The 25119-nt window shown below is 35.5% G+C and overlaps 1 protein-coding gene across 2 annotated transcripts; it reads right to left on the bottom strand.

The window, feature by feature from the left end:
- Window positions 1-2338: 2338 nt before the first annotated feature.
- scg3 (secretogranin III) lies at window positions 2339-24035 on the bottom strand. Of its 2 annotated transcripts, none has more exons than XM_082183019.1 (12): window positions 23632-24035; window positions 22077-22129; window positions 21836-21866; window positions 21540-21758; window positions 19367-19509; window positions 18998-19150; window positions 18250-18496; window positions 17000-17116; window positions 11889-11972; window positions 11638-11748; window positions 10686-10775; window positions 2339-3160 (listed from the first exon to the last, which is right to left on the bottom strand). In XM_082183019.1, exons 1-12 carry the CDS (start codon window positions 23708-23710, stop codon window positions 3042-3044), a joined length of 1446 nt encoding a protein of 481 aa, XP_082039145.1. In that variant the 5' UTR covers window positions 23711-24035; the 3' UTR covers window positions 2339-3041. The 2 variants fall into 2 exon arrangements, with proteins under 2 accessions (XP_082039145.1, XP_082039146.1); XM_082183020.1 differs by having other exon boundaries at window positions 19004-19150; window positions 23632-24032.
- Window positions 24036-25119: the final 1084 nt, after the last annotated feature.

Below are 25119 nucleotides of genomic sequence, written 5' to 3'. Positions count from 1 at the left end.
TTTACAGTTGACCGTTCTATTAAATGCAATGCTGATAATAATGCTGTATGAACCATTTATGTTAAATATGGTCTGAAAAATCTACAGAGAGTTTTGGAGATTTGAGTGGTGAAGTATGTTATTTTGAAATGGAAAATGTGTAGGAACCCTGCCTCTAACAAACACGCAGGCAGTCGAGATTTTAACAGTCCCCTGAGAAGTAAATTCTTGGCAGTTTTTCTACTGAACAAAAGTTCAGTTAGTTGAAGTTAGTTGCAACATTTGTCTATTCACAGGCCTATTCAATTTTTGACAGAACATTTGATTGCACTTGTAATGCAACAAGGACGCTAAGTTAAAGCTACAATTGAATTACTATTTTTGATGCTCAGGGGTGCTGATCTCAAGGTGAATACATTAACAATGTCTGATGTATGGTTTCTCGGAAGTGTGAGCGATGGCAGTAAATGTTTGGTTCATGACAGGGGCCATTTGAGGGGAATGTGCTATTATGATGACACTACAATTGAGCAGTGGAATATAAATACAAATTTGTTATACATGTTCTTAAGTGGAGGGATGGAAAGTCCACTCATGTCAGCCCGCCAGATGCAAAGCTCACACTGTGGCCATGACAGGAATTTTTTGCTGATGTTCTTCATGTCTTTCTCCATGACCTGAAACAAAAACCTAAATTAGCGTTATTTGTTTGAATGCCCTACATTTAGAGCTAATTTGACTTGGCAACAGGTTTATGATGATATGACTATATCAAAACCAAAAACATAAAAATGGAAAAATCAGGCGACAGTGGCAAGGAACCCAATATTCATAGGACAGAATGAAGAAAAACACCTTGGGAGAAACCAGGTTCAGTCGAGGGGCCAGTTCTCCTCTGGTTGTGATTATGATTCACGCTACATCACAAGTCAGAATCCAGAGGTGGACAGTAACAACCCGACTGATGTTGGTTTCTGACGTCAACCCGATTTTCATTTTCAACCACAATACAACGTCTGTCCAACGTTGGAGATTAACGCCAACCTGATTTTCATTTTCAACGTTGGGGTTGGTCTTCTAAATGAAAATTTTGTCATTGTTTTGGAGCACACTAACTTATAGATAACAGTAAGGCTAACATATTCATACTAAAAGCAAAAACACTTTAAATAGGGCATTTGAGGGAACAGCCATTTGGGTGTCTGAAACCATTGTGCACTTTATTCAATCTCACATTCAATCCCACTACTGGAACTGTGTTCTAGAAATAAATGTGATATTGATATAAGGGTAGGTAGGCAGGCATAGATTCAGAGGCATACGGTACTGTAAGTATTACATACAACAATGCAACAATAATAAAACAATGCATTGACATTTACTTTTTACTTCTGATACTTAAGTACTTTTAAAAACGAGTACTTCTGTACTTTTACTTAAGTAAGGAAGTTGTGTACTTTGTCCACCTTGTGATCGGTAGCATTCAGATATTCATCCAGTTCCTTTTGCTTGAAGATCGAATTCAACATGCCGGTATGGAGATGAAGCTGGCCATATGGTCTTTGCTGAGGATCTGTGCCGATGGCTGTCAGTTAGGAACCTGGGGTGTGCTCTTTCATGCCAATCTTTCATTTGAAAGCCACATTTCTAGCATCTGTCAAGCCACATTTTTCCATCCCTCTGGTGCTCTTCGGTCATATTTGACTGGAAAATATTCTGTTTTGAATTTCTAAAAATCACATCTTCATCGGAATGGTACGAAACTTGGTGACTTTTACTTGTGACTTGTGAACATTCCAAATTGAACAACAACAAAATTGAGGGAATGATTCCAGCAGGCTAAGTGTTTGGCATTTGGAACTAGATGTTTGAAAGCAACATATTAAACACTGCTGGAAGAATCAATTTATGTATTTAGACATTTGACTGAGAACTCAGATATAGCCTTTATGTCAGTTAGTCCCAATCTCCAACAACACACACAGCAAGCTATTTATAATGGACTATACAGTATACACAGTGGCAGGGCCGTCCCATGTATGGGGTGGAGAGCCCAGTGTGAGGAAATGGAAACAGGGTTGCCACAAGTACGGGGCCTGGTGCGGTCGCACTGGTTGCACCGCCCTGAGGACGGCCCTGAACAGCGGACTATATGACCTCTGTTAACTGCACAAACAATATTATATGAACCATAAAACTAACATGTTGCCCTCTCCAGGACGCTGTGTTGATGCTGTCGATGCATCCTGATCAGCTAAAAGCAAAAGCAAAATCACCCATCAGAACTGTTATCTAATTTTTAGTCATTTGATTTATAGTCCAACAGGATCAAAACCTAAAGAAATGACAACCACATAAGTTACGTATTTAAAGAAAAGCAATGTTTAATAGAGTTTTGGAAAAAATCACAATATGTACATTTAAAAATACTCGATTTTTGTGAATCTATAGCATGTGGAATATACAGAGTCGAATAGTGGAGAAACAAAACCAAGAAAACCAAACTTAAGAGAGAGAAGGGAAATATACAGATATAAAGACCGCCCCCTATAGACTGGGAGAGAAAACATCAAAAGAGGAAAAGCAATGCACTGACAGCCAAAGCTGATTTTTTGGTTGATTGAGAAACAATAATACAGGTTGATTTCCTTCATCAAATCAGATCAAAAGAGGAAAGAATGCTATACACCATACATTTATGAATGTTATATGTTTATGATACTGTAAAAGTCTATTGCAAAAGAGGTGCAAAAGCTTCTATGCAAGTCATACAAAAAAGTCCACTAAATTTCATTCTTCTAGGTAGCCAATGCTGTTATTCTGTCCTAATGTGTAAAAACACTAACAACTCAAATGTGATTTGTGGCTTGTCTAGAACTAGATTGCGTCCTATTGCTGACTTCACTGAGAGAGGATATTGCCTTCAGGAGGAAATACTGTCTGAGCTGCAGACTAAATCTTATTTATTACGAGTTATAGCATTAGGATCTGTGTTAGTATGCCCGGTCGAAGTATTTAGTAGACTCGCTGTTACACCATTACATGTGAAGCTGGGCTGGCTCCTACAGGCTTCCGTAGATTCTCTTGATGACATCACCTTCCTCCTTCTCAAGAATGCCTTTATCGATGTATGTGTCCACCTGCTGGTCCATGAAGTCCCTCAGCTTAGAGAGGTCGTAATCTTAGAAACGCAAACAGAGAGAAGAACACAGAAACGCGTCAGTACAGACAAAATTATTTTCCTGTAAATAAGACAATGATTATTGTAGTGCTTTTTATGAGAAAATATTATTTTAGTCTTTCTACTTCAAAATGTAATGTATAAGTAAACTCAATTGGCCTCATTGAGCTCAAACATTCTAATTCGTTGGACTCAAAAAATCCTGGAATAATGTGGTGTGGTGCTTTAGTTATGTATACTCCAAAGAAAGTATTCATTTTATGAAAAAATTAAAATATGTATACATTTATTAAAGGTGCTCTAAGCAATGTCACACGTTACATTCAGCAAACATCTCCTCACTATCCGCTAGCTGCCTGTCCCCTGAACACACTGTAAAAAACGCAGTCTCTGTAGACAGACCAGGCTCCACAAACGGCAAGAAAAACAAACTGGCCCAGCCTGGACCACGAAACATAACAAACAGTGTTCCAGCCAATATCTGACAAGAATGATTTGGGGGTGGGGGGGTTAGTGCGTGTGCACATGAAGGGGGGTGTGTGGGGAGTGGAGGAGAGAGAAACATGAAGAGGGAAGTTGGCTAATGTTAGATTTATATTCTCTTGAATTTTGATATGGCCGACACACGACCAAAAAGACGACGTTCCGATGAACAAATAGCAAAGAATAGGGAAAAGGAGAAGGAACGGGGAGGGGACGGGATGAGGAGGAGGGTGGGTCGAGCTAGCCTCCGTTTTGTTTGACAATACTTTGAACGTCAACAAGAAGTGACGTCACCCAACATCGCTTAGAGCACCTTTAATACAAAGCACATAAACTAAATGATCAAATCCATTGTTTTGTTAAGATTTATACAAAATGTTTTATTAAGCTATAGTTTTTTTTACTCATTCAAAATTTTTAATCCATAATATGAATAATATGTAAGGATTATTCGATTCAATTTGATGGAATTTTTCCATCTTCCATCTTCCTTTTTTTTTCTTTTTTTTGTTTTTTTGTTACAGTAGTTTGTTAGTAATGTTTTAGTTAAGGCCGCATTTTTGGACTGAACTTCAGTTTTGTTAACATTTTAGATCTATTGAGGGTGGCAACATGTTTCAGAAGAGAATTATTATGGGTTATATCAATTTCTGAGTAGGTTGAAATAACGTAGTGTTCCATGCTGTTGCTGTAGGTATTTTGGAAGGCTAAGCCTTGAAAAAGACAAATACTTGAAATGTGTGATTGTATGTTTTCTGTAGAAATGTTGTTATTAACTCTGGATGTCAAAGGTCACAGTAATGCCTTGTTTTTGGCAGAGCATGTGTGTGCGAGTGTGTTTGAGTACATTGTGTGGGCTGAAAATGCTGGCTACCAGCAGAGCGTGTTTCTGCATGTTTGTGTGGGTGAGCTCTGGCAAAATTTGTAGACCAGTGGATTCTTCCTACACTGACCATTACAACTGAATAAGACTGGACAGAGTCCTCACAGAGCAGTGGAGTTTCCTCCAGACCTCACATGCTTCCTGACTACCGGTATGTCAGGGCCATCTCAGAAATTTTACACTTCGCAAATTCTTTTTTCTTTTTTCTCGACTCATCAATATTCATGAATTTTCATGCGATGAAAAACTATAAACTTGCAATTGCGAGTTATAAAGTCAATATTGCGAGATATTAAGTTGCAATTGTGTTATAAAGTCAGAATTGTGAGATATAAACTAAAATTAAAATGAAAAAGTTAGGGTTTTTTTTCTCAAAATTTGACTTCTCGCAATTATGAGTTTATGTCTCACAATTCTGACGTTTTTTCCTAGAAATTCAGACCTTTTTTATCTCACATATCTCCAGTTTATATCTTACGGAGCCCCGCACATGTTACTAATTAGTTCCCTTGACTTATAAATCGTGCGCACGATTTAGCCTATTTTTTTCTGCATGTAATGTGTGGGACTCAATGACATATCGCAATTCTGTATGGAATAAAGTATGGAAGCTTGTTTCCACAACGGAATAACATTTTTTTTAAAGATAATTGTGACTTTATAAGTGTAAATATTAAAAAAAAATCTGAAATGCGAGGAATAAGAGTCAGAAAAGACAAAAAATCGCAATTTTTTTAATTCCGTGGTGGAAACAAGCTTCCATACTTTATGGTCCGACAAATATGTGAATGGGCCATATTTGTTTTTCAAGCTGAGGACACTTTGTCACATCATCGCCCCCTTTTGTTACTTAATACTTTGTATTCATATTTCGTTCTTCAGTGCTCCGCTGGTGCCGACTCTGGTATGATAGTAGAAATGTTTTAATGTTGCATGAACATGGCTGGGTGATCTGCACTTGATCTATTTATTCATTTATTTTAAAAGAAATTAAAACTTATATTAAGCAAGAATGTATGATATTGATCAAAGGTGACAGTAAATACATTTACATTGTTACAAAAAAAATTATATTTCAAATAAATTATTTTCATTGAACTTTTCTATTCATCAAAGAATCCTGAAAAAAAGCATCACAGTTTCTAAAAAAATTTGAAGCGGCACAACTGTTATCAACATTGATAATAAGAAATGTTTTTTGACCAGCAAATTAGCATATTAGAATGATTTCTGAAGGATCATGTGACACTTAAGTAATTACACATTAAACTGAGTAATGGCTGCTGAAAATTCAGCTTTGCCATCAGAGTGTAATGGTCATGTTCTGTACTGTTTAGCAAGTGTTCTCTATCACTGTTTGTCTGAGTTCTCGTTCATTATTTGTTGCTATGGTTTCTGATTGAGTTTCGCACCTGTTTCTCGTTTCATTGATTACCTTCCCTCTGTATATAAGCCCTCAGTTTCTCTCAGTTCTATTTGGCGTCATCTAAGTTATCGCTGATGTTTAATGTAGAGTGGCTTTTTGATTTCTCTGTGTTTATTAAAGGGATACTCCACCGTTTTTTCATATTAAACTATGTTATTCCCTTAACTAAGACGAGTTGATACATACCTCTCTCATCTCAGTGCATGCACTTAATCGCTCTGGCGCGGGGTGACACTTTGATAGCAGTTAGCTTAGCCCAGTATATTCAATGGTATCTGACAGCAATGAATTTAGAAGTGACCAAACACATCAACGTTTTCCCTATTTAAAAACAGTTACACGAGTAGTTATACGATCAAGTATGGTGACACAAAATAAAACGTGGCGCTTTTCTAAGCGGGTTAAAAAGGATAACTATAATGTATGGCGGAATAGCACTTTCGGGAGTAATTCGACTCGGCTCAATAAAAAGTCACGCCTGATCCTCTTCCCACTATTGACAGAAGTGAGAGGAAGAGGATCAGGGCGTGACTTTTTACTGTGCCGAGTCGAATTACTCCCGAAAGTGCTATTCCGCCATACATTATAGTTATCATTATAGTTACATTATAGTAATCGTGCGTCAGAGCGATTAAGTGCACGCACTGAGATGAGAGAGGTATGTATCAACTTGTCTTAGTTAAGGGAATAACATAGTTTAATATGAAAAAACGGTGGAGTATCCCTTTAAAGTTTCTCATATCCCGCTCATTCTGCGTCTCACTCTTTTGTGGATTACACTATACAGTGCAGCGTGACACACAGGATGATACTTTTTAAAATATATTAAAAGAGAAAACAGTTCTTTTAAATTGCAATAATATTACGGTTTTACTGTATTTTTGATCAAATAAATACAGCCTTTTTGAGCATAAGAGACTTCTTACTGACCCCAAACATTTGGACAGTAGAGCAAAATAATCAGAACAAGCACCAAAAATGTATTTGTTCAACTAATAACTGAAAACGTTTTATGCGCTTTGGCCATTCATGCATCCATTTACACTACAACAGCGCCTGAAAATGCAAGCTTTTAAAATAGGGTTTCAAAGTGCACGTTTTTGAAAAAGAGACAACAAAAAACGTGAATTTGTGAAAACGGTGATGTCATGCGCATACGTATTACATGTTTAGTCTATTGGCGCTTAGTGTTTCTTTACAAAGTGACATCGCCAACTACTGGCCTGGCAGAATAATACAGTGTTTTGTCATCTGAACACGAAAAAAATCAGGAAACAAAAGTGAGGAAACAAAGGAAAAACTTTTCAGTTTTTAGTACATTGTTGTCATGTAAACATACCCTAATTAAGGATGATATTTTTACTTTAGTTGTAAAGTTTAATGTAAGATCTGTTTGTGTTCTGGGTTTAAAAGGGATTCATTAGACAACTTTACAACTCAAATAACTCAAAGAAAGTAGCAACCCACATCCTTTACAAGCAGAACATTCTTCCTCTATTTTTTTCCCTCTGTCTTTGTCACACATGCCTATCTTACAATCATTCTCCAGATTCCCATGCAATGCATGCCACTGTTAATTTAATTTCCCTTAGAATCAATGGACAAAGACTTGCACACACATTAGCAAAGCCTTTCAGACTGTCTGTTTGAGAGAGAGAGAGAGGGTAGTGAAGGTGTGCACCTGAAATCAGTGTGTATAGTGTTTGTATGAATATTGTCTGTAAAATGTGCATATTTGACAACTTTTGTACATTGCAGTGTCTTTTTTTACCCAGAATACAGTAGCACCAAAAGGATGCCATTGTATTACACTGGAATATATATATATATATATATATTATCTTGAATTAATCTAGTAGATGTTTTAGATGTTTAGATTTAGATGTTACCATTTAGGCTGCTATTTTTCAGTGACCAAACTAAGTCTCATCTCCAACAGAGAGAAAAAAAATGATGCAAAAGCTTTTCTCAGAACTAGCTCCACTTTTTCGAGCCTTTCTTTTTTAAAACATATTTTGTAAAATGTTTTTGCTAAATGTGCTTTTTCTATTCTATTTCTAGGTCTAAGTAAATCACACTTGGTTTAATATTTTGTTATTTAGAAAATTGACGTTCACTGTCATACATGTGTGACAAATGTCAAAATACAATATTTTGCGATGCTGCTTTAAACAAAAATTATATATATTTTTTTTGTTGTAAAAATCCATTCAAATGATTTTGAAACTGTTTTTCCTGTGTTTGGTCATTAATATCTATTATGCTATCCATTTCACCCCAAAATCAAATGAATGAAATAAAAATGAAATAGTGTGCTGAAAGAAAGTGAAGTCAATTTTAGGATTATTACATGTATTTGCATTAACATTAATTTCATAACAATTAAATAGGCCATATTAAGCTCTTTTACAAAGTCTTGATTTTGTGGTCTACTAGAATAGGTTCTCATTAATGCATTTAAATTAAGGTACATTTTTTATACATCATGGAATTATTGGTTTTATGTTCTTTAATTTATTCTGATCTAAATAAAAACATAAAAGAAATACAGCAATGTGAATGAGAGATCAAATTTAGCTTCGTTAGGCTTATGCAGAATAATATTCTTCTTTTTTTTTGTGTGTGTGTGATGAATATGACCTGGACATGATTCACCCGTATCGTAACAGGCTGCTTCTAATGAATCTATTTGGAAAATGAACAATAGAACAACAGTTCTCATCTCAAAACACACTCTCATTTTCTGAACAGATGATGCCTGAAGAACACAGATAGTCACTCAGTCTCATGCTGGCAGGTATAAAGAGAGGAATACACAGATCTTTTGTCCAAAAACACAGCAGACTTACAACGCCGTAACAGAGCCAAGCTCATCAAACCGACGCATATTCATGAGCGCTCTCACCCACGCTTATTTTAATTGCAAATTAAGGGGGAAAAAGAGTCTTTAATTTGACTGTTCTTCTCCATGTTTCTATGTAACCTTGGGTTAGGGGTCATAAAGCTCTAAGAAAATGTAATAATCAAACATAAAATAACATTGCATAATCTTTACGTATGAATTAAATATATATATATATATATATATATATATATATATATATATATATATATATATTAATCCTTGGTAAAGCTTCAAACGTTTTTTTCTTTCGTTCTTTCTTTAACATTAATGTCACAGAACAGAGGGCTATTTGCAGTCACTTTAAAACCATTTGCAATATAGGCGTATTGCATCCAACAGGCTATATGAACACACAATGGCTTTCTTTCTTAATTGTTTACATTCAGTTAAGACATAACCGACTGTGTTAACTATTATACTATTTTGCCTCAATTTTATGTGTATTTGTCTGTTCAAGCACACTAAAAAAATTATTCAGTGGCTTAGTAAATATCACAGAAATAATTAACTTTATTAACTTAATAAAATCTCTGAATATCATTTACTTGATGGTTTGAGTTGAACATACCAAAATAACTGACTAAAAATCCAACAGTTAATCTACAGTTATATTTAAGTTTTTTTCACTAAAAGCATTTAGTATTTGACTAACCAATTATTTATTTAAATTACACTTAATATATTTGTGAAATTTCTATCAAAATATTTGAGAATGGAGAATTAAACTGATCTGTTTCAAGAACCACAAATATTACTCAATTCAAATCAATATTATTAATATATGTAACACACTCTTAAGAAATTGAGTAAGTTTACTCAATTAAAACAATATAAACAGTATAAAATATCCTGTATTGATGTACTCATCGACAATAAAGGCCAATGTCATGGTTGTATGGGATATTTTACAAAGGTTTAGAGGAAATAAAAAAGTTTATATTACTCATAAATAACAACAGTTAATATTACTCATAAATATTGGTTTTTAAATGTTTTCCCCCAAATATTTCTGCTCAATTTTATTTGTTAATGTACCAAATGCAGTTACTCAGATCTACTTTTTTTTTTTTTACTTACATTTACTCAGTTCATACAGTGTATTTAATTGATTTCACTGCTTTAAAATTGTATCAATATTTTTAAGTGTAAAAATGTTTCACCAAAAAAATTGAGTGAATCATAGTAAATGTTTTTAGAATGAGTGCAAGACTCTGTATGCGCGCTATGGATGAAGCGCCATGTGCTTCACACCAGACAAGTCGCGTTCTTAAGTTCAAAACAGTGAATCTAATCACCATACAGACAAAAAGTTCACTTCAAGAATGAAAAAAAAAGGCTTCAATGTGTTTTGCACTATCTATAGTAGCCCATATCTCTTCATAAGCACAGACTTTATTAAACAGGTACACATAAATAAAAAAAATATAGAAAAATGTCTATACACACTCTTCCAGCCTAGGGTGAAGTCATCAAGTAGATACATTAACAACAATTTGAGACAAATTATGCCTATGTCATTTAAAGGAAAACTATGTGAGAGGCGCTCCGTGACACGGCAGGATTTTGAACAGCTCTGCGCTTGTTAGTTGCAAAACGTTTAAGAGTAAAGGGGGTCGCCCTTTATTCTTAATCGTCAGTGTTTTGCAAATAACATTAATATTCTCTTAATATTCAACGTTAATACATTAACAATGTGCAGCGCTACCGCACCTCAAAATAAATGCTTCTTTCAAGTGGAGGTGAAGCGGAAGTAGCTAATTCAATTTTAGGGTGGCACCCGCGGTGGCCAGATGAACATTTGATGTTCACATATTTGATGAACATTTACCTTCTTTGTTGCCTTCCTTGTTGTGCTTTTTCAGCCATTCAATGTTCTTCCTGATTGCATCCAGATAACTCTCAGACTTCCCAGGATGACCTGACAGACAGAAATGATTATTATACCCCTAAATCACCAGAAAAACTACCACAAAGAGATGATTCCTATCTTGCTCTGAGCCAGATTAGAGCTATTTGTTCAATTATCAGATGATTTTCTCATGTATGACATTATTTTATGACTAATCCTGTTTTCAAGGTTGGAATTTTGGCCAGTGACAGAAGAAAATGAAAACATTCTTCTTCTCCTTGTTCGTTTAACTCTTCAATAGTTTGCAAGAGAATACAGAGATGAATAAATGGTGGTTTTAGAATAGATGTATTTTTGCAATCATCAAGTACACATTTGTACACAGATCACTTTGGCGTTATGAGAGTTTCCATAGCAACAAATAATTTCCGTAAGTGCATAAATTCCGAACCCGTCATCTCATAATTGTGGTAATTCTGACATAAAAGCAGCAATAATGTATAATGGGTGTGCTCTAAATGGTTCTTGGGTAATAAACCATTGTGATTATCACAGCCTTTTAACAATAATGCACAGTACATTTCAAAGAATCAATAAAAGTTTCCCTTAACAGGGTCTCATAATTTCATTCATTAGTGTCAGTTCACTCCGAGTGTTACAGCGATGCTCTCAATCTGTTGGGCTGCTGCAGAGTCTCCCTATGGGACTGACTCTCTCTCTGTATCTCTATAACACACATACTGCAGTCTGGCTGTATGTTCCAGTTTCATTTTTAATGCAGGCTTATCAGTGTATCTGCCTCAGTGCTTCTGCTAGCATGCTAAACAGCTCAATTACACCAGCAGAACTTGAGAGGCTTTTAATATGACCCAAAACCATAAACATGCTGGTGAAAATGTGAATATGATACAGGATCCTTGCATATACTCACTGATCTCTGCAGCAGCCTGGATGTCTTTGGTTGAGTCTTTCAAGGACTCATACTCCTTCTGCATCTTGGCAGCTTCTGTTTTGGTGTTGTCATCATCATCTGCTGCTTTTCCTGGAACGAGGTGGGGAAACAGTAAAGTGATGCCAAAGTGTTCCTGAGCAGAATCTGCAGTGAATGACTTGCAGTTTGCAGTGTTGTGACCTGGGCTGGTTTGAGGTGTGGTGGTGGGTCGGATTTGGGCGATGATTTACCTGTAGGTGGCGTAATGCTGAGAGGAACCAGAGATTTGCCCAGCTTGTTCTTGGTCTGCAGGGCAATCATTGCATCCAGATTTTCTGTGGGAAAAACGGAATATTTATAAATACAGTGATGATTATTTAAGCAATTTGGAGACTGTGGGCCTTATCATACATCAGGTGCGACGCAAGTGTTTTTTTCTAGTTTCAGCCTGACACAGTTATCATTTTCATGTCCTGCGCCACGTTGTTTAAATAGCAAATGCATTTTTGCGCCCATCTGTTCGCCCATGGGCGTGCTGGTCTGAAAACGGTGTGTTCAGGCACATTGTTCGCGCCGTTGCTATTTTGAGGCAACTGAAACCTGGTCTAAAGTCAATGGCACAATATTTATTTTGTTTTTTAAAGAGTGTGTTAGTAATGTGCGCCTATAGGTGGGTCCACAACGCGCGTACACTTTGTCCTGAAGATGGTCTGCTTGTGTGCTTTAACCTCGCGCATGAGCAGATCTGTTTCCTCTTTGGAGAAGAATTCAGTTTTTCCGCTTGCAAATTCCATGTAAATAGCGCAACTGGCTTTTAAAGGGAATGGGAGATGAGACTCTGATTATTTTATTGCACATAAAGCCCAAAACACACCCATTACTCATTAAGAGAATAGGGACAATCCTTTTAGACCCTGCGCCGGGCGCACCGACCATTTTTCCCGTCGATAAACTAGCAAAAGTGGATTCGGATAAGGCCATTTAGACTTTACGCTTAGATCATTAAAATAGGGCCCTGTATATTTCTGGTAACACTCTACAATAAGGTCCCATTAGTTAACATTAACTAGTTCATGCATTAACTAACATTAACTAACAATGATCAATACATTTGCAACAGTATTAATTAATCTTTATTAATTATTTTTTTTAACAGATACAACTTGATTTCAGTAATGTATTAGTAAATGTTGAAATTAACATTAACTAAGATTTATAAATGCTTTAGAAGTATTTCTCATGTTTAGTTCATGTTAAGTAATGTATAACTAATGTTAACAAATTAAACCTTTTTGTAAAGAGTAACCAATTTTTCAAACTGTATAATATTAATGGTAACACTTTATTTTGATGTTCCACTTTCGACATTCTATTAACTATAAGTTACTTTATATCTTTTTTCATTAGAGTTTTCATAATTTGACATGTAGGGACCATTTACACGACACAGTTAACTAAAAACGGAAAACGTTTTATGCATTTTGGCCGTTCATTTTACACGGCAACAGCGTTTTGGGGGCCTGAAAACGCAAACTTTTGAAAACGGGATTCAAAGTACAAGTTTTTGAAAACTATACCATTATCGCCTCTGTGTAAACTACAAAAACGTGAATTTGTGAAAACGATGACGTCATGCGCATGCGTAAAGTGACATCACTTTACTACTGGCCTGGCATACATATATAAATACAAATACAAATACAGAGTTTTTTTATCTTTTTCATTGATCTGTGTGAATGGGGAAAAAAGCTAAAGTAATGTCTATTTGTTCTTTCTCAGAGGTAAAAGAGCGTATGTTTTTTAACTTATCAGAATTATATTTAACAACAGAGAGCTGCTTCCAACAGTCCAACATATGCAGATGTACCCTGCTCATTATGTGTTGTGTACACACTTTTGTGTCTTGGAGCTGTTTGCCATAGACAAACACACACGCAATTAGGGCACAATGATCATCTCATGTTTAAACCACAGCAGATCAATAACCAGCCGTATCCTGGCAACACACCCTGCCATTCCATTTGATCTTTACAGCGTGTGTCATCCTGTGGCGCAGGTTGCCAGAGTAACCCCATTATTACGCAATGGAGAATTCCAAATGGCTATCTGTGTTTTATCAGAACGACCGCGACCATCTCGTTAGAAAAACACACAGAATTAATTACACGGAATGAAAGAGAGAGAGAACAAAAGAGAGAAACAGGAAGCTGTTTGCTTGAACATATAAGGGCATGAGATGTTCTGCACATTGCTTATGTCTCCTCAAAACATTGATCAGTGATGATTAGTGACACAAAGTTAATGAAATGCAAATACAAATTCATTAAAATTACATTCTGTAATCCTGAATCCAGTTTAACCAGACACTAATCTGAATGATTTTTTTTTTTTTTACCTTTTGCTGTTGGAGTAAATAGAAAATGCAAAAATAATTATAAAAAAAAATAATGTGGTCTCTCATTTATCTTTATAGAACTTGACCTTGCTATATTTTTTTTCTGTTCGATTAGGACTTACTTACAAATCTCAGAAAATAATGTTGAAGGTAGCAGTATATTCTGTGATTTTCTGACTTTAGTCACAGATATGCATACAGACACATACTGACGTCAAACTATTAACATCAGCGTGTGAAATGTAATTCATCTGCAGTCATTATTGATGTGTGTGTCACATGACCCACAGGCAACACAACCGAATCAATCCATACATTAGCACAGAATCCAGTGCTAGTCAAACAAACGCATATGACTCATATTAATGACAGGGAACATTTTCCCATACAATTAGTTATTACAAATCTGCCATTAAAAACAGAATGTGCATTTGCTGTAGGTATACTTCAAATCTTGCAGATGATATAATTTTAAATAAATAAAAGGCCAATCAAGTGTACTTAAAGAGAGTTCACTTTTTATAACTACAGGGCTTAACCTCTGGTTATCGGCGTTCTAAACCTCACGTGGCTCATATTTGCTTTGGACGGTTAATGAAGCAATGCACGTTTCAGCGTTTGAGGGGACAAATTGTCCCCTTGGAATTATAAGGTTCTATCTGCGTTCTGAGCAGTTTTGAGATATTGAGCTTTAAAGTTTTTGCATTCTTTTCGACTGTGTAGAAAGAACCTTTTTATTTTCTAATTAAAAAGTTCCAAAATGTACACAACTTAAAAAACAACATCACATAATGTAAAGAAGTGGTCACAGAATAAGAATATGTGAATAACTACATTTTGACAAAAATGTCAGATAGAACCTTATAATTCCAAGGGGACGAAATGTTAAATGGTGATAGAATGCGTGACAATTAGGGTAAAGACGGGGTTTAAGTCCCTTCAGTATGAACTTGATAGTAGCGTCAGCAATATATAATACGTCGATGTGCAATGCAGGAGCTTTTATGTAAACAGGTTGCAAACTGCATTCGTCCAATCAATGACACTGACACTGCAAATATGCAAATAACAACGTTAACCCGCAGTTTATGAATACCCAGGATTAATTGTTAACCCCGGGTAAATTATAAACAATGTGAAAAGTGAAGCAAGATAAACCAGGATTCAGTTTACCTGGGGTTTAGAATGACCCTGGGTTAACTATAAAAAGCCCTTATGTTTCTCAACACACTTTTAGAAAGCACACGTTGTAATAATATCAACTTAAAAAGTTTTATTTTAAGGTGCATTTTAAATTTTAAGCGCATTATCTTTTAATAATCTTTTGTCATACTTTAAAGTAGTACACTTATTTTGATGTGCTGACTTACATACTAAAGCATGTAAAGTACTCGATTATATTATAAATGTGTTATTCAATATTACATTTTATAGTAATATATTTAAATGTGCTAAATTGCAACTTCATCATTACAAATGTGTAATTACAAATATAAATATAAATATAAATAATGTTTTAGTTTACCATAAATGCTTGTCAGAACATTCAGTAGTCTACTTTAACCATATTTCAAAGACAATAAAAGTATGAAATAACAAATGACTTAAGCGGGTACTAACTAACTGCATTCAGTATAAATTTAAACTATAATACATTTTTATTTAATTCCAATTTACAAGCAATTAAGTGTCCAAAACATTACATTCAGTTCATTCAGTATATTCTTTTAAAATGTTTTATTTACAGTACGTCATCAATACACTTTTTATAAGTATGCTAAAGTGTATTTACTTTTCACAAGGGTTGACATCATTTTCGAGTAGGAATCACTTTTAGCAATGCTTAAGATATTTGGTTAGTACCGGTAAGTATTACAATGAAGTGATCTAGTGCTAAACTCTACTTGTATACAGTCAATGTTTGTTGAGTGGTTATTGTGGTTGTCATCATGGAGGAAGCAAAAGAAGCAATATTCACGAGCTAAGCTTTCATCTTTTCATCACGTCATAAATGATCCACTTCGCCAAACACACTTCCGCCAAAACTGTCCCCACCATTTTTTTAAAGAAAGTGACATCCATGCTGTTGTATGATTGTAAACACAGCAATCACTGAAAGTGCATCTGCAAAAATCTGCTTCAACTATCTATTCTATACTTGATTTGATTGAGGATAAACTTTCCACATTACTGTAGAAGCGAGTCAAAATACAGCTGTTCTCTCCCTGTCTCTCTTTCAGGCTGGACAAAGCTTTATTTCAAGATGCAAATGCAGTCACATTAAGCTTATCTCAGGGATTCCTTACAGCCCACACACACATACATCATGCTCTAACTAGGCATGACTAACAAGTATTTACTGCTATCCTCACTGAAAGAGAAAAATACTGTGTAATATGCCACAATAACAGCCAGTCAGAACATATTTGTTGTTTAACACAGCTTGAGTGAAGCAGATAAAATATGCTATGGTTTCTATTGAAGAGACAGCTTATATGACTTTAGGACATGAGGGTACCTCACTTACAATAAATGAGAGAGAAATCGCAGCTCCCAGTATGGAGGCTTTGAAAAAGCCTTATTCTTGTGCACATACGCATTAGATCAACATGAAATGTTTTAGTCTGATTTGAACTTGTTATTGAAATATATAATAACATGAAGCTTTTTTCAGAGGGACTACCAAGATGGTCGCCAATTGGACTTCTTTATCGTATTTTTCAACGTGAAAGTAAGCTATTTCCTGTGAATGTGCGAGACTTCCGATTCATTAGCTGCTATTGGTAAATGACAAGAAGAATAACAAAGTGCAGTAAATGGTAAAACTATCTGCGCTACAAACCTGTGTGTTTATGATTACGATAGTAAATGAAAATAATATGATAACAAATACTAGTTTGCAATCTCAAGCTATACAATAATTGAAAATACATCATAAATAAGATGGAGAGAGTATTTTGGTCTTACCCAGATAAGACACTCCTTCTTCAGGTGTGATGGTTCCATATTTGACCATCATCTTCACAAAGTCAATCAAGGTCTTCATGATGGTGATCAGGGTTTCTCTCTCCTCTTTATCTTGCTCTGTAAAGTGAGAGGAGAAGGATGCGATAGATTAAGTGATGAAACTAGACTTTAATCTGGATTAATGTGGTGTTTGCTGAAGAAGGGGACAGCTGAGGCCACAGGGAATGTGTTTGGCCAGATGGTGATGTTTCTACAGACCCTTATAGCTGTTGAGTTGTGAGGTGTGTGTTTCAACATGGTCTGTGTCTTTTGTGTGTGTGCCGTGTTGTGCTATACTCTGGTGTGTTGTATTGATGAAGTTGCAATTTAGTACATTTAAAATTGAATAACACACTACAATTAAAATGATAATCAAATACTTTACATATTTTAGTATGTTAGTCAACATATCAGAATACGTAGGTGTACGTCTTTAAAGAATGACGAGAGATTATTAAAACATAATGATTTAAAATGTAACATTAAATTTGACATTTATTACAAAGTGCACTTTTTAAAAGTGTACTTAAGTGTGTTAAGAAATATAGTGATTCAATCATATTATATGATCTGCAACTAGCCTATATATATTTTTTTTTTAACTATATATATGTAAGATTTGAAGTACACCAAGTGCACATGATTCAACACAATTAAGCACACTTTTTTCACAAAGAGTGGTTTGTTTTGTACAGTAGCTTTCTGTGTGTGTTGTGTCATGCTATATTCTAAAATGTTGCGTGTTTTATTTTGGTTTGTTTTGTGTTTTTTTGTGTGTTTTGTTTGCGTATTGTGTTGTATTATTTGTTATGTATTTTATTTTGTCACAACGATATATATGTTCATACTGCCCAGCTCTCCTGCGGGGGCGACTGTGATGTCACCAAGTGCATCATGTTCCTGGATCAACATCTTTGTTGATCCTTGAACAACATTACAATCAAGCAATCAGATTTGAGGGACAAGTTTACAGTTTATGTCAAATTCAGGCTTAAAACCAGGCTTAGGTGCTTCTACAACAGTGTTATTCACCATCATTGATCATCAGGGATAAGTTATGGGTTGAGTTAGTTTCAGGGTTTTCGGACAGTAATGTTGTTCCTGGATCAACAAAATATGTCTTGGCAAAATCTCAGTGACCCTCTACTGTGGTGTGTTGACCTCCGTTTTATTATTTTATATTGTATGTTGTATTTTGTTGTGTTGTCTACCTGAGTCAAGGCTCTTTAGGAGTCTGTAGAAGTTGGGGAAGAACTGAAGGTCCTGCAGTCCGTCTTCAGGGTTCAGTTCATTTCTGTCATTCCCGTCGCTCACGGCGTCCCATGAATCATCTGCCCTCACTGTGTCATCTCTACTCTCCTCTTCCGGTTCTTCATCACCATTATCATCATCATTATCACCTTCATCCTCTTCCTCGTATCGCCGGCTGGGCCTGTCTTCCTCGTCCTTAAAATCGCCCTGTGGTGAAAATCAAGTTTTTAATGTTGTTTATATGCCTATGTGGTGTTTTAAAAATGGTTTAAGACAAACCATGTGCAAATTCACAAGTCAACACCATTGCTGAGTATTTTCTCCTTAAAACTGCAGTGAACTAAAGACAGGCTCAAAAATGTATTTCTGATGTCACAAACTACCTTGTAACCAATCACGTCAATGAGTGATCATCAACGAGTGGATCTCTGAGCTGGTGTGAGTGAGTGGAGGGGGGGGTAATTTGCATATTTATGGAACTGCATACCAAATGAGGCAAAGGGTGTAGTCACATTCAATGTTTCGCTTAAATATGTCATTTTGGTGATCAAAGATGAATTTTAAGGGATAAAATGATTGACTACAGGGGGACTTTAATGGAAGAATCCAAGCAAACAGCATTTATATATATATATATATATATATATATATATATATATATATAAATTCTCGATAAACACATAGTTGGTAGAAACACTAGTCACACACTTGTACCATATTGTTCTGTGTGTCTTTAGCTGCATTTACGGGGTAGTCCATACTGAGGTCTCCAATCATGTTCTCTTTGGCGTTTTTAGTGATCAGATCCTGCAGGGCTTCAGCAACTTCATACTCCAGCGTCTCTGCCTGACTGTCTGTGATCTGATGGACAAACAAAAGAACACAACATCTGCTAGAACAATCAATTCACAGAGGGATTATTGTATGACAATCTATTTTCCATGCAATTCAAGCTGGTTAAACTGAAATGTGTTCCCCCTAGAGCAATTAATACATAATATATGATGTCTATTGCATGGTTCATCAACATGGTAGTTATCAGAATCACTGCTCATGCCACAATTTCGAATTTCTTACTAGGCCCAGCTTGAGCAGTTTAGACACAATTCTGTCAAACACTCCTCTGTCATCCTCTTCGTAGATTTTGTTGGCGATTTTCTGGACGATGTCCTGAGCTGTTAGCGGAGTCCCGTCCAGCTGCCGAAAGCTTTCAGGATCATCTGAAACCGACCACATGAACATTTTTCACATCTCTCCATTTAAACAAAATGATCAAAACTGAATATGAAAAGCTGTTCACACTAATGAAAACTAAGGATTACTATGACAATAAAGTTTTAATAACAGTTCTAATCGTATGAAATTAGAGACCATAATTATGTCAACACAGAGGAACGATATTGTTAGAATCACTTTCAGAACAATTTTTTTTTCCAGTTTATGAAATTTATGCCTATCAGAATCCACCCGACTTGAAATAACTCAAGCATTTGAAGAATGAGACAACATAACAGCTCATGCTATAATAAATAGAATATTATCATTCTTGGTGTAGGAAATACCTCTAAGCAAACTTTTAGTCACAATGATTTCAACTTCATTTACATATAGTACTGATATTTTAACAATAAAACTTGGTTTGAAAATTACACTTTAAAGACCCCATGATAATGTTGGACAAAAAAAAAAAACACCCCCCACACACAACAAAAGGTGCATGGTCCATAGGTTTATTTTTCAGTGCGCTGTATTTGAAACTACATTTATTTCATCAAAAGCCTACAAGCTCAAAGCTCTTAAAAAGCAAGACTAAGTAGGAGGAGAATGTGTGAAACAGAGATCTGAATGTTGGAGCTGGAATCTGCCAGCAATTCTTGTCTGTCTGTTGTAATTCCTGTAACCCATTGAAATCACACAAAAACACCTCCCACTCTGTTATATCTGCCATTATCTACCACAGAGATCGACTTACACAGCCATATTCGCTTCCAGTAAACTCACCATCTGCCTGAAACGTGAAACTGATCAAAAGTCTGATGCTATAATTCTAAAAGAGAGTCAGCATAAAAGTCAGCATAAAGCACAGTTTGTCAAATCTTCTGCTGTGTGTAGCACCTACAACTCTGCAGACCCTTCCGAAGGATACCAATAATGGAAACGAGCAGCTGAAGTTTATTTTTAACGATATCCTCAATCATTTCAGTGTGATCTTAACAGTTTGAACAGTACAATTTAGTTTGGATTTTTTTTATGAATAACAAATCACAATGTTATAATCACAGTAAGTCGCAATATAATTGCGGCTTTGCAAAGAGATTGTTATTGAAGGATGAGTATAAAGTAAAAATCGATTTTGGTACAAGAAACTTTGAGTAACGTTATAGGGTAGGGGAAAATGTTAAAATGTATGACATGACCTCTTTGGGCTATTATGCTATTACTAGGTTAGAAGGCTTTTAATGTGTATGTGGTTTAGTCTGACTGCCCTGCTGTAGGAGACTGTGAGGTTTAATGCTATACAACATCCAGTACAGCAGCCTGTGAAAGGATAATCCCCTGCCTCTCTCTCTCTCTCTCTCTCTCTCTCTCTCTCTCTCTCTCTCTCTCTCTCACTCACTCACTACAAAATACCAACTGATTGACCTATGGTGTCTGCCACCTGTTCCTGTATTTAGGATCACATACAGTCACAGGGTTTATTAGGGTTGATTAGCATTTTCAAAGTGGGAGATAATTTGGCTTTCACAACAACAACAACAACAGCAACAAAAAAGTTAATAGATATTTAACTTTTTCTTGAGGTTGGCTATTTTACAATTTAGAATGCAAAAGTTCCTCTCACATAAAAGTTACGACTAGAAGACAAAAGGAATGCTCAAAATGGAATATTAACATAATAAACACTGCATACTGCCTATTGTTTTTGAAAAATGTTTGCCCACATATGATACTATATTATTATTACTATGTTATTCAACCCTATGTATAAATGTCTTGAATTTTGTTAATTTGATTAAATAATCAAAATGGGTATAAATAAAATTCTTGTGCATTCGTTACACTGGAAAGAGCAAGCACATTGCATTGTGGGATACATTGTTCCACACATAGTGTGCTCTTTGGCAAATATAGTAGATCATCCGTCTAACCCATGCATGTGTGTGCAATCAGCATATTGTGCACTGTAAACATACCACATATGCTTACTATGCTGAATAAACTTTGTTAGTATGGTAATTGTAGTTCTTACCTTGGTATTTGTAGTCATTTTTAGTAGAGTCATAGTCATCAGCTAGTCGTCGGTTCTTAGTAGAGTCGGCCTCATCAGAACCGTATCGCTCATCCTCAGAATCTGAGATGGGAGTCTCATTGTTTGACTCTTTGGACTTCTCGGCCAGAGACTTGAGGAAAGTGATGTCATCGTCCTCTGAGATTGAGTCTGCCTCAGCTGGTGGTGTTGGCTTGGGTTCTGCATGGATGAAAAGCAAGAGATTGTGAGCTATTGATCACTATGAAGCACTTTGTCCTCATAAGATTATATCTCACCTGTCTTCCTGATGCTGTCAGCTTCTGCAATCTGTTGAAAAAAATTAAAACAAAATATTGACTCATTGGCTCATTTTTATTTATTTTTATGTCTTTTTTATTTTGAACTTCAAGCATAAAATGTCTTCTATTGTCATGTTTTCTAGCAAACAGTAGTTTAGCCTGATGCTTAATGTAGGTACAAAGTATCTTCATCTGTGTCTCTCACATAACATGGTAATTAACAATAATGAAATCACACCTGCTGTTCTAATGGCTTCTCCTCAGTCAGCTCTCGGTTGTACATGCTCTTATCTGGATCAGGGAAGAAACACACGCATTCAAAAAAGGCAAAGATCAACGATCCCAGATCATTCTTTTCTCACCTTAAAGATATAAAACTGAAAACTGAAAATGCATTTTTGTGTTCCGCAGAAGAAAGAAAGTCATACAGGTTTGGAATGATATGAGAATGATTTTGGTAGCACTTTACTTATAGCCTTTATATATAAGGCATTCTAAAAGTATTTTAATCCATTAATTATGCCTTGTAATGCACCTTATAATGCATTATATGATCTCATCAATAATTGTAACCACAGTTATAATACGTTATACTTATCTGTAAAGGGTTACACCTTTAGAAAGTATAATGCATTAAAACACGGCAAACATCCAATTTCAAATGTAACAATCTGCGAATGCTATAATGCATTTGAACTTTGGTTACAATTTATTTATGATAAGATGTAATGCATTATAATGTACATTATGAATACCTTTATAATGCATTATACATAAAGTGTTAGCCTGATTGTTTCTTCATCTTTTCTTTTTTTTCTTGTTGGTGAACTATCCTTTCTAAACTGACCAGGAGGAACGATGAGAAGAGAAGATCTGCAGTATCAAGCTCAGATTACTGTTGATTGGTTATTATATTGTAACTACAATGTAAAGATATTTTAACAACATAATTTTAAAGAATCTGTGCACCTCTCACCTATGTGAATCGAGTATGATTTTGATGGAATCAAGACACTCTACATTATAGAAGATTGTTGACCCTAAAGTAAAGATATTATTAATTACGCTTTTTTATTTATTTATTTATTTTACTTTCTATGGTTGTTGAGATCTTTGATGCATTCAGTTGCAGTCCAAACTGTTCGAGAGAAGCTGCCACCAAATAATCGGATTACAGGACAAAAGATTAAAAGCCTTTGAAAACACCAGAGCCCAGAGCTTTATATACAATAAATGGTGAAAACATCAAAAACAAAATAAACAATCCAATTAATTCACCATCTTTCCACATTTATATGGAGTTAATAGGCTAGTCAACTAATATGAGTTTTTTACTGCTAATATCTAGAGTATAATTGTTAATAATAGTGTAATAGAGTATACACTATTTATACTCTATTATAAATGTATAATAGAGTATAAAGCCTATAATTGTTGGCTACCTGTATTTAAAATACAATTTAATACGAAATGTGACTATTGAAATTGAATGAATTTCTTTTACTCAAAATTCCCTTTGAAAACAGAGCATCTGCAAGTCCAGATAACTTAACTGGTCACGTGGATACTGTCCACTGGATACTATAAAATTGGCAAAATATTGACTGATTAACTGGCCGAGCCTATAAGCAACATTATTCTATATTTGGAGCATTTTATTAGGCTACACGTCATGTATGTTATGTTATGTTTCATTTAATCAGAGTAATCGTCTAAATCAAATATTCCCTATTTTATAATATATTGGACTGATGTATGTGACTATATGTTTTTTGGGAAATTCAGTAACTCACCGTCGGCAGGTGTGGGAAACGCGCTGATCTGCGATATCACAACAAGGACAACCACAAACCCTACGCGTGTTGACGCCATCCTGTAGCTGGTTTCCGAATTGTCGTATAGTTTTGATATGTTTTCTTCTGTGTTGTCCCTTGTTATGATGAACGGCACCGTTGGTTTGGTTTTGTGGCGCGCGCTGGTGTTGGCTGGATGCCGCGCGCTCTCAGCGCCTCTCCTCTATAAGCGTAAAGACTTGAGTTCTGCGGGAGCTGTTGAGTCCCTGCAGTGCTGAAACCAGGTCGCTGGCTATAATTAACAGCGGATAAGCTGATGGGAGCTCTTCGTGTATAACGGGCCCTGATTCCAGCAGCTCATGGATGGAGGAGGAGGAGGAGAACGGCACGGTCACATCCGCCCATGTGCGTCAGTCTGAGGCACCTGCGTCACGCGCATCTCGCAGTCATTCATGCTGCGGGGCAGTAAACGACCGATGAGCGCTATGAAGAGCAGATAAGAGATAACACAGCAGTCTGATGTCAAAAAAAGAGAGAGAGAGAGATTTATGACGATGCAGATTCAAATGCAAATTAGAGATTTGACCTGCTTTATTTAATCCACCATTATATCTCTGCTTTGAGATGTAGCCTAGCCTACACTGAAAAAAATGTTTAGTCAGTTCAGCTTAGAAAATGCACTTTGTGTAGTAACATCTACGATAACTGGTTTTGTAGAAATGAAATAAATGATTTAAGATTTCTGAGTATAACTAGATTCAACCAACCTGAAAAACAAGGTTTTGCTGAAGTTACTGTAGATATAACCTGATTTCTCCAATTACTTAATAGGTTTGATATAATCTGTAACACTTTACAATAAGGTTCATTAGTTAACATTATTTAATGTATTAACTAACATGAACTAACAATGATAAATACATTTGTTACTGTATTTGTTAATCTTTGTTAATGTTAGTTAATAAAAATACAGCTGTTCATTGTTTGTTCATGTTAGTTCACAGTGCATTAACTAATGTTAACAAGATTTTAATATTAGTAAATGTTGAAATTAACATGAACAAAGATTAACAAATGCTGTGTAAATCCAGTTAATTAACTAATGTAGTTAACTAATGAATCTTATTGTAAAGTGTTACCATATGTTTTGTTTCATATGGTGAAAGTCCTTTTCCACCTTGATATAAATAGGCTACACTCAAAACTAAGTCATATACCCTTAAACTAAATGAAGACATTTATACACACAGTTTAATTTAGTTTATTCAAATTAATTTAGTTTAATTGGGTCAACAGTGTTGTTCACCATAATGCACAATGTATATTATGAACCATTAAGTTAAGACAGGTGTTAATTCTGAGCAATGAACATTGAGTGCCAGCAGCCTGAGCACAAGCTCTACTCTTCAGCACAATGGTAACCACAAAATTCAAAAACAGAATCTCCTCTGAATGTCCAACATAACTGAATATTAAACATTAACATAA

Source organism: Leuciscus leuciscus (genome assembly GCF_965113295.1).
Source record: "Leuciscus leuciscus genome assembly, chromosome: 10".
NCBI classification, from domain to species: Eukaryota; Metazoa; Chordata; class Actinopteri; order Cypriniformes; family Leuciscidae; genus Leuciscus; species Leuciscus leuciscus.
Note: the sequence above shows the minus strand (reverse complement) of the source record. Positions and strands in the feature narration are given on the sequence as shown.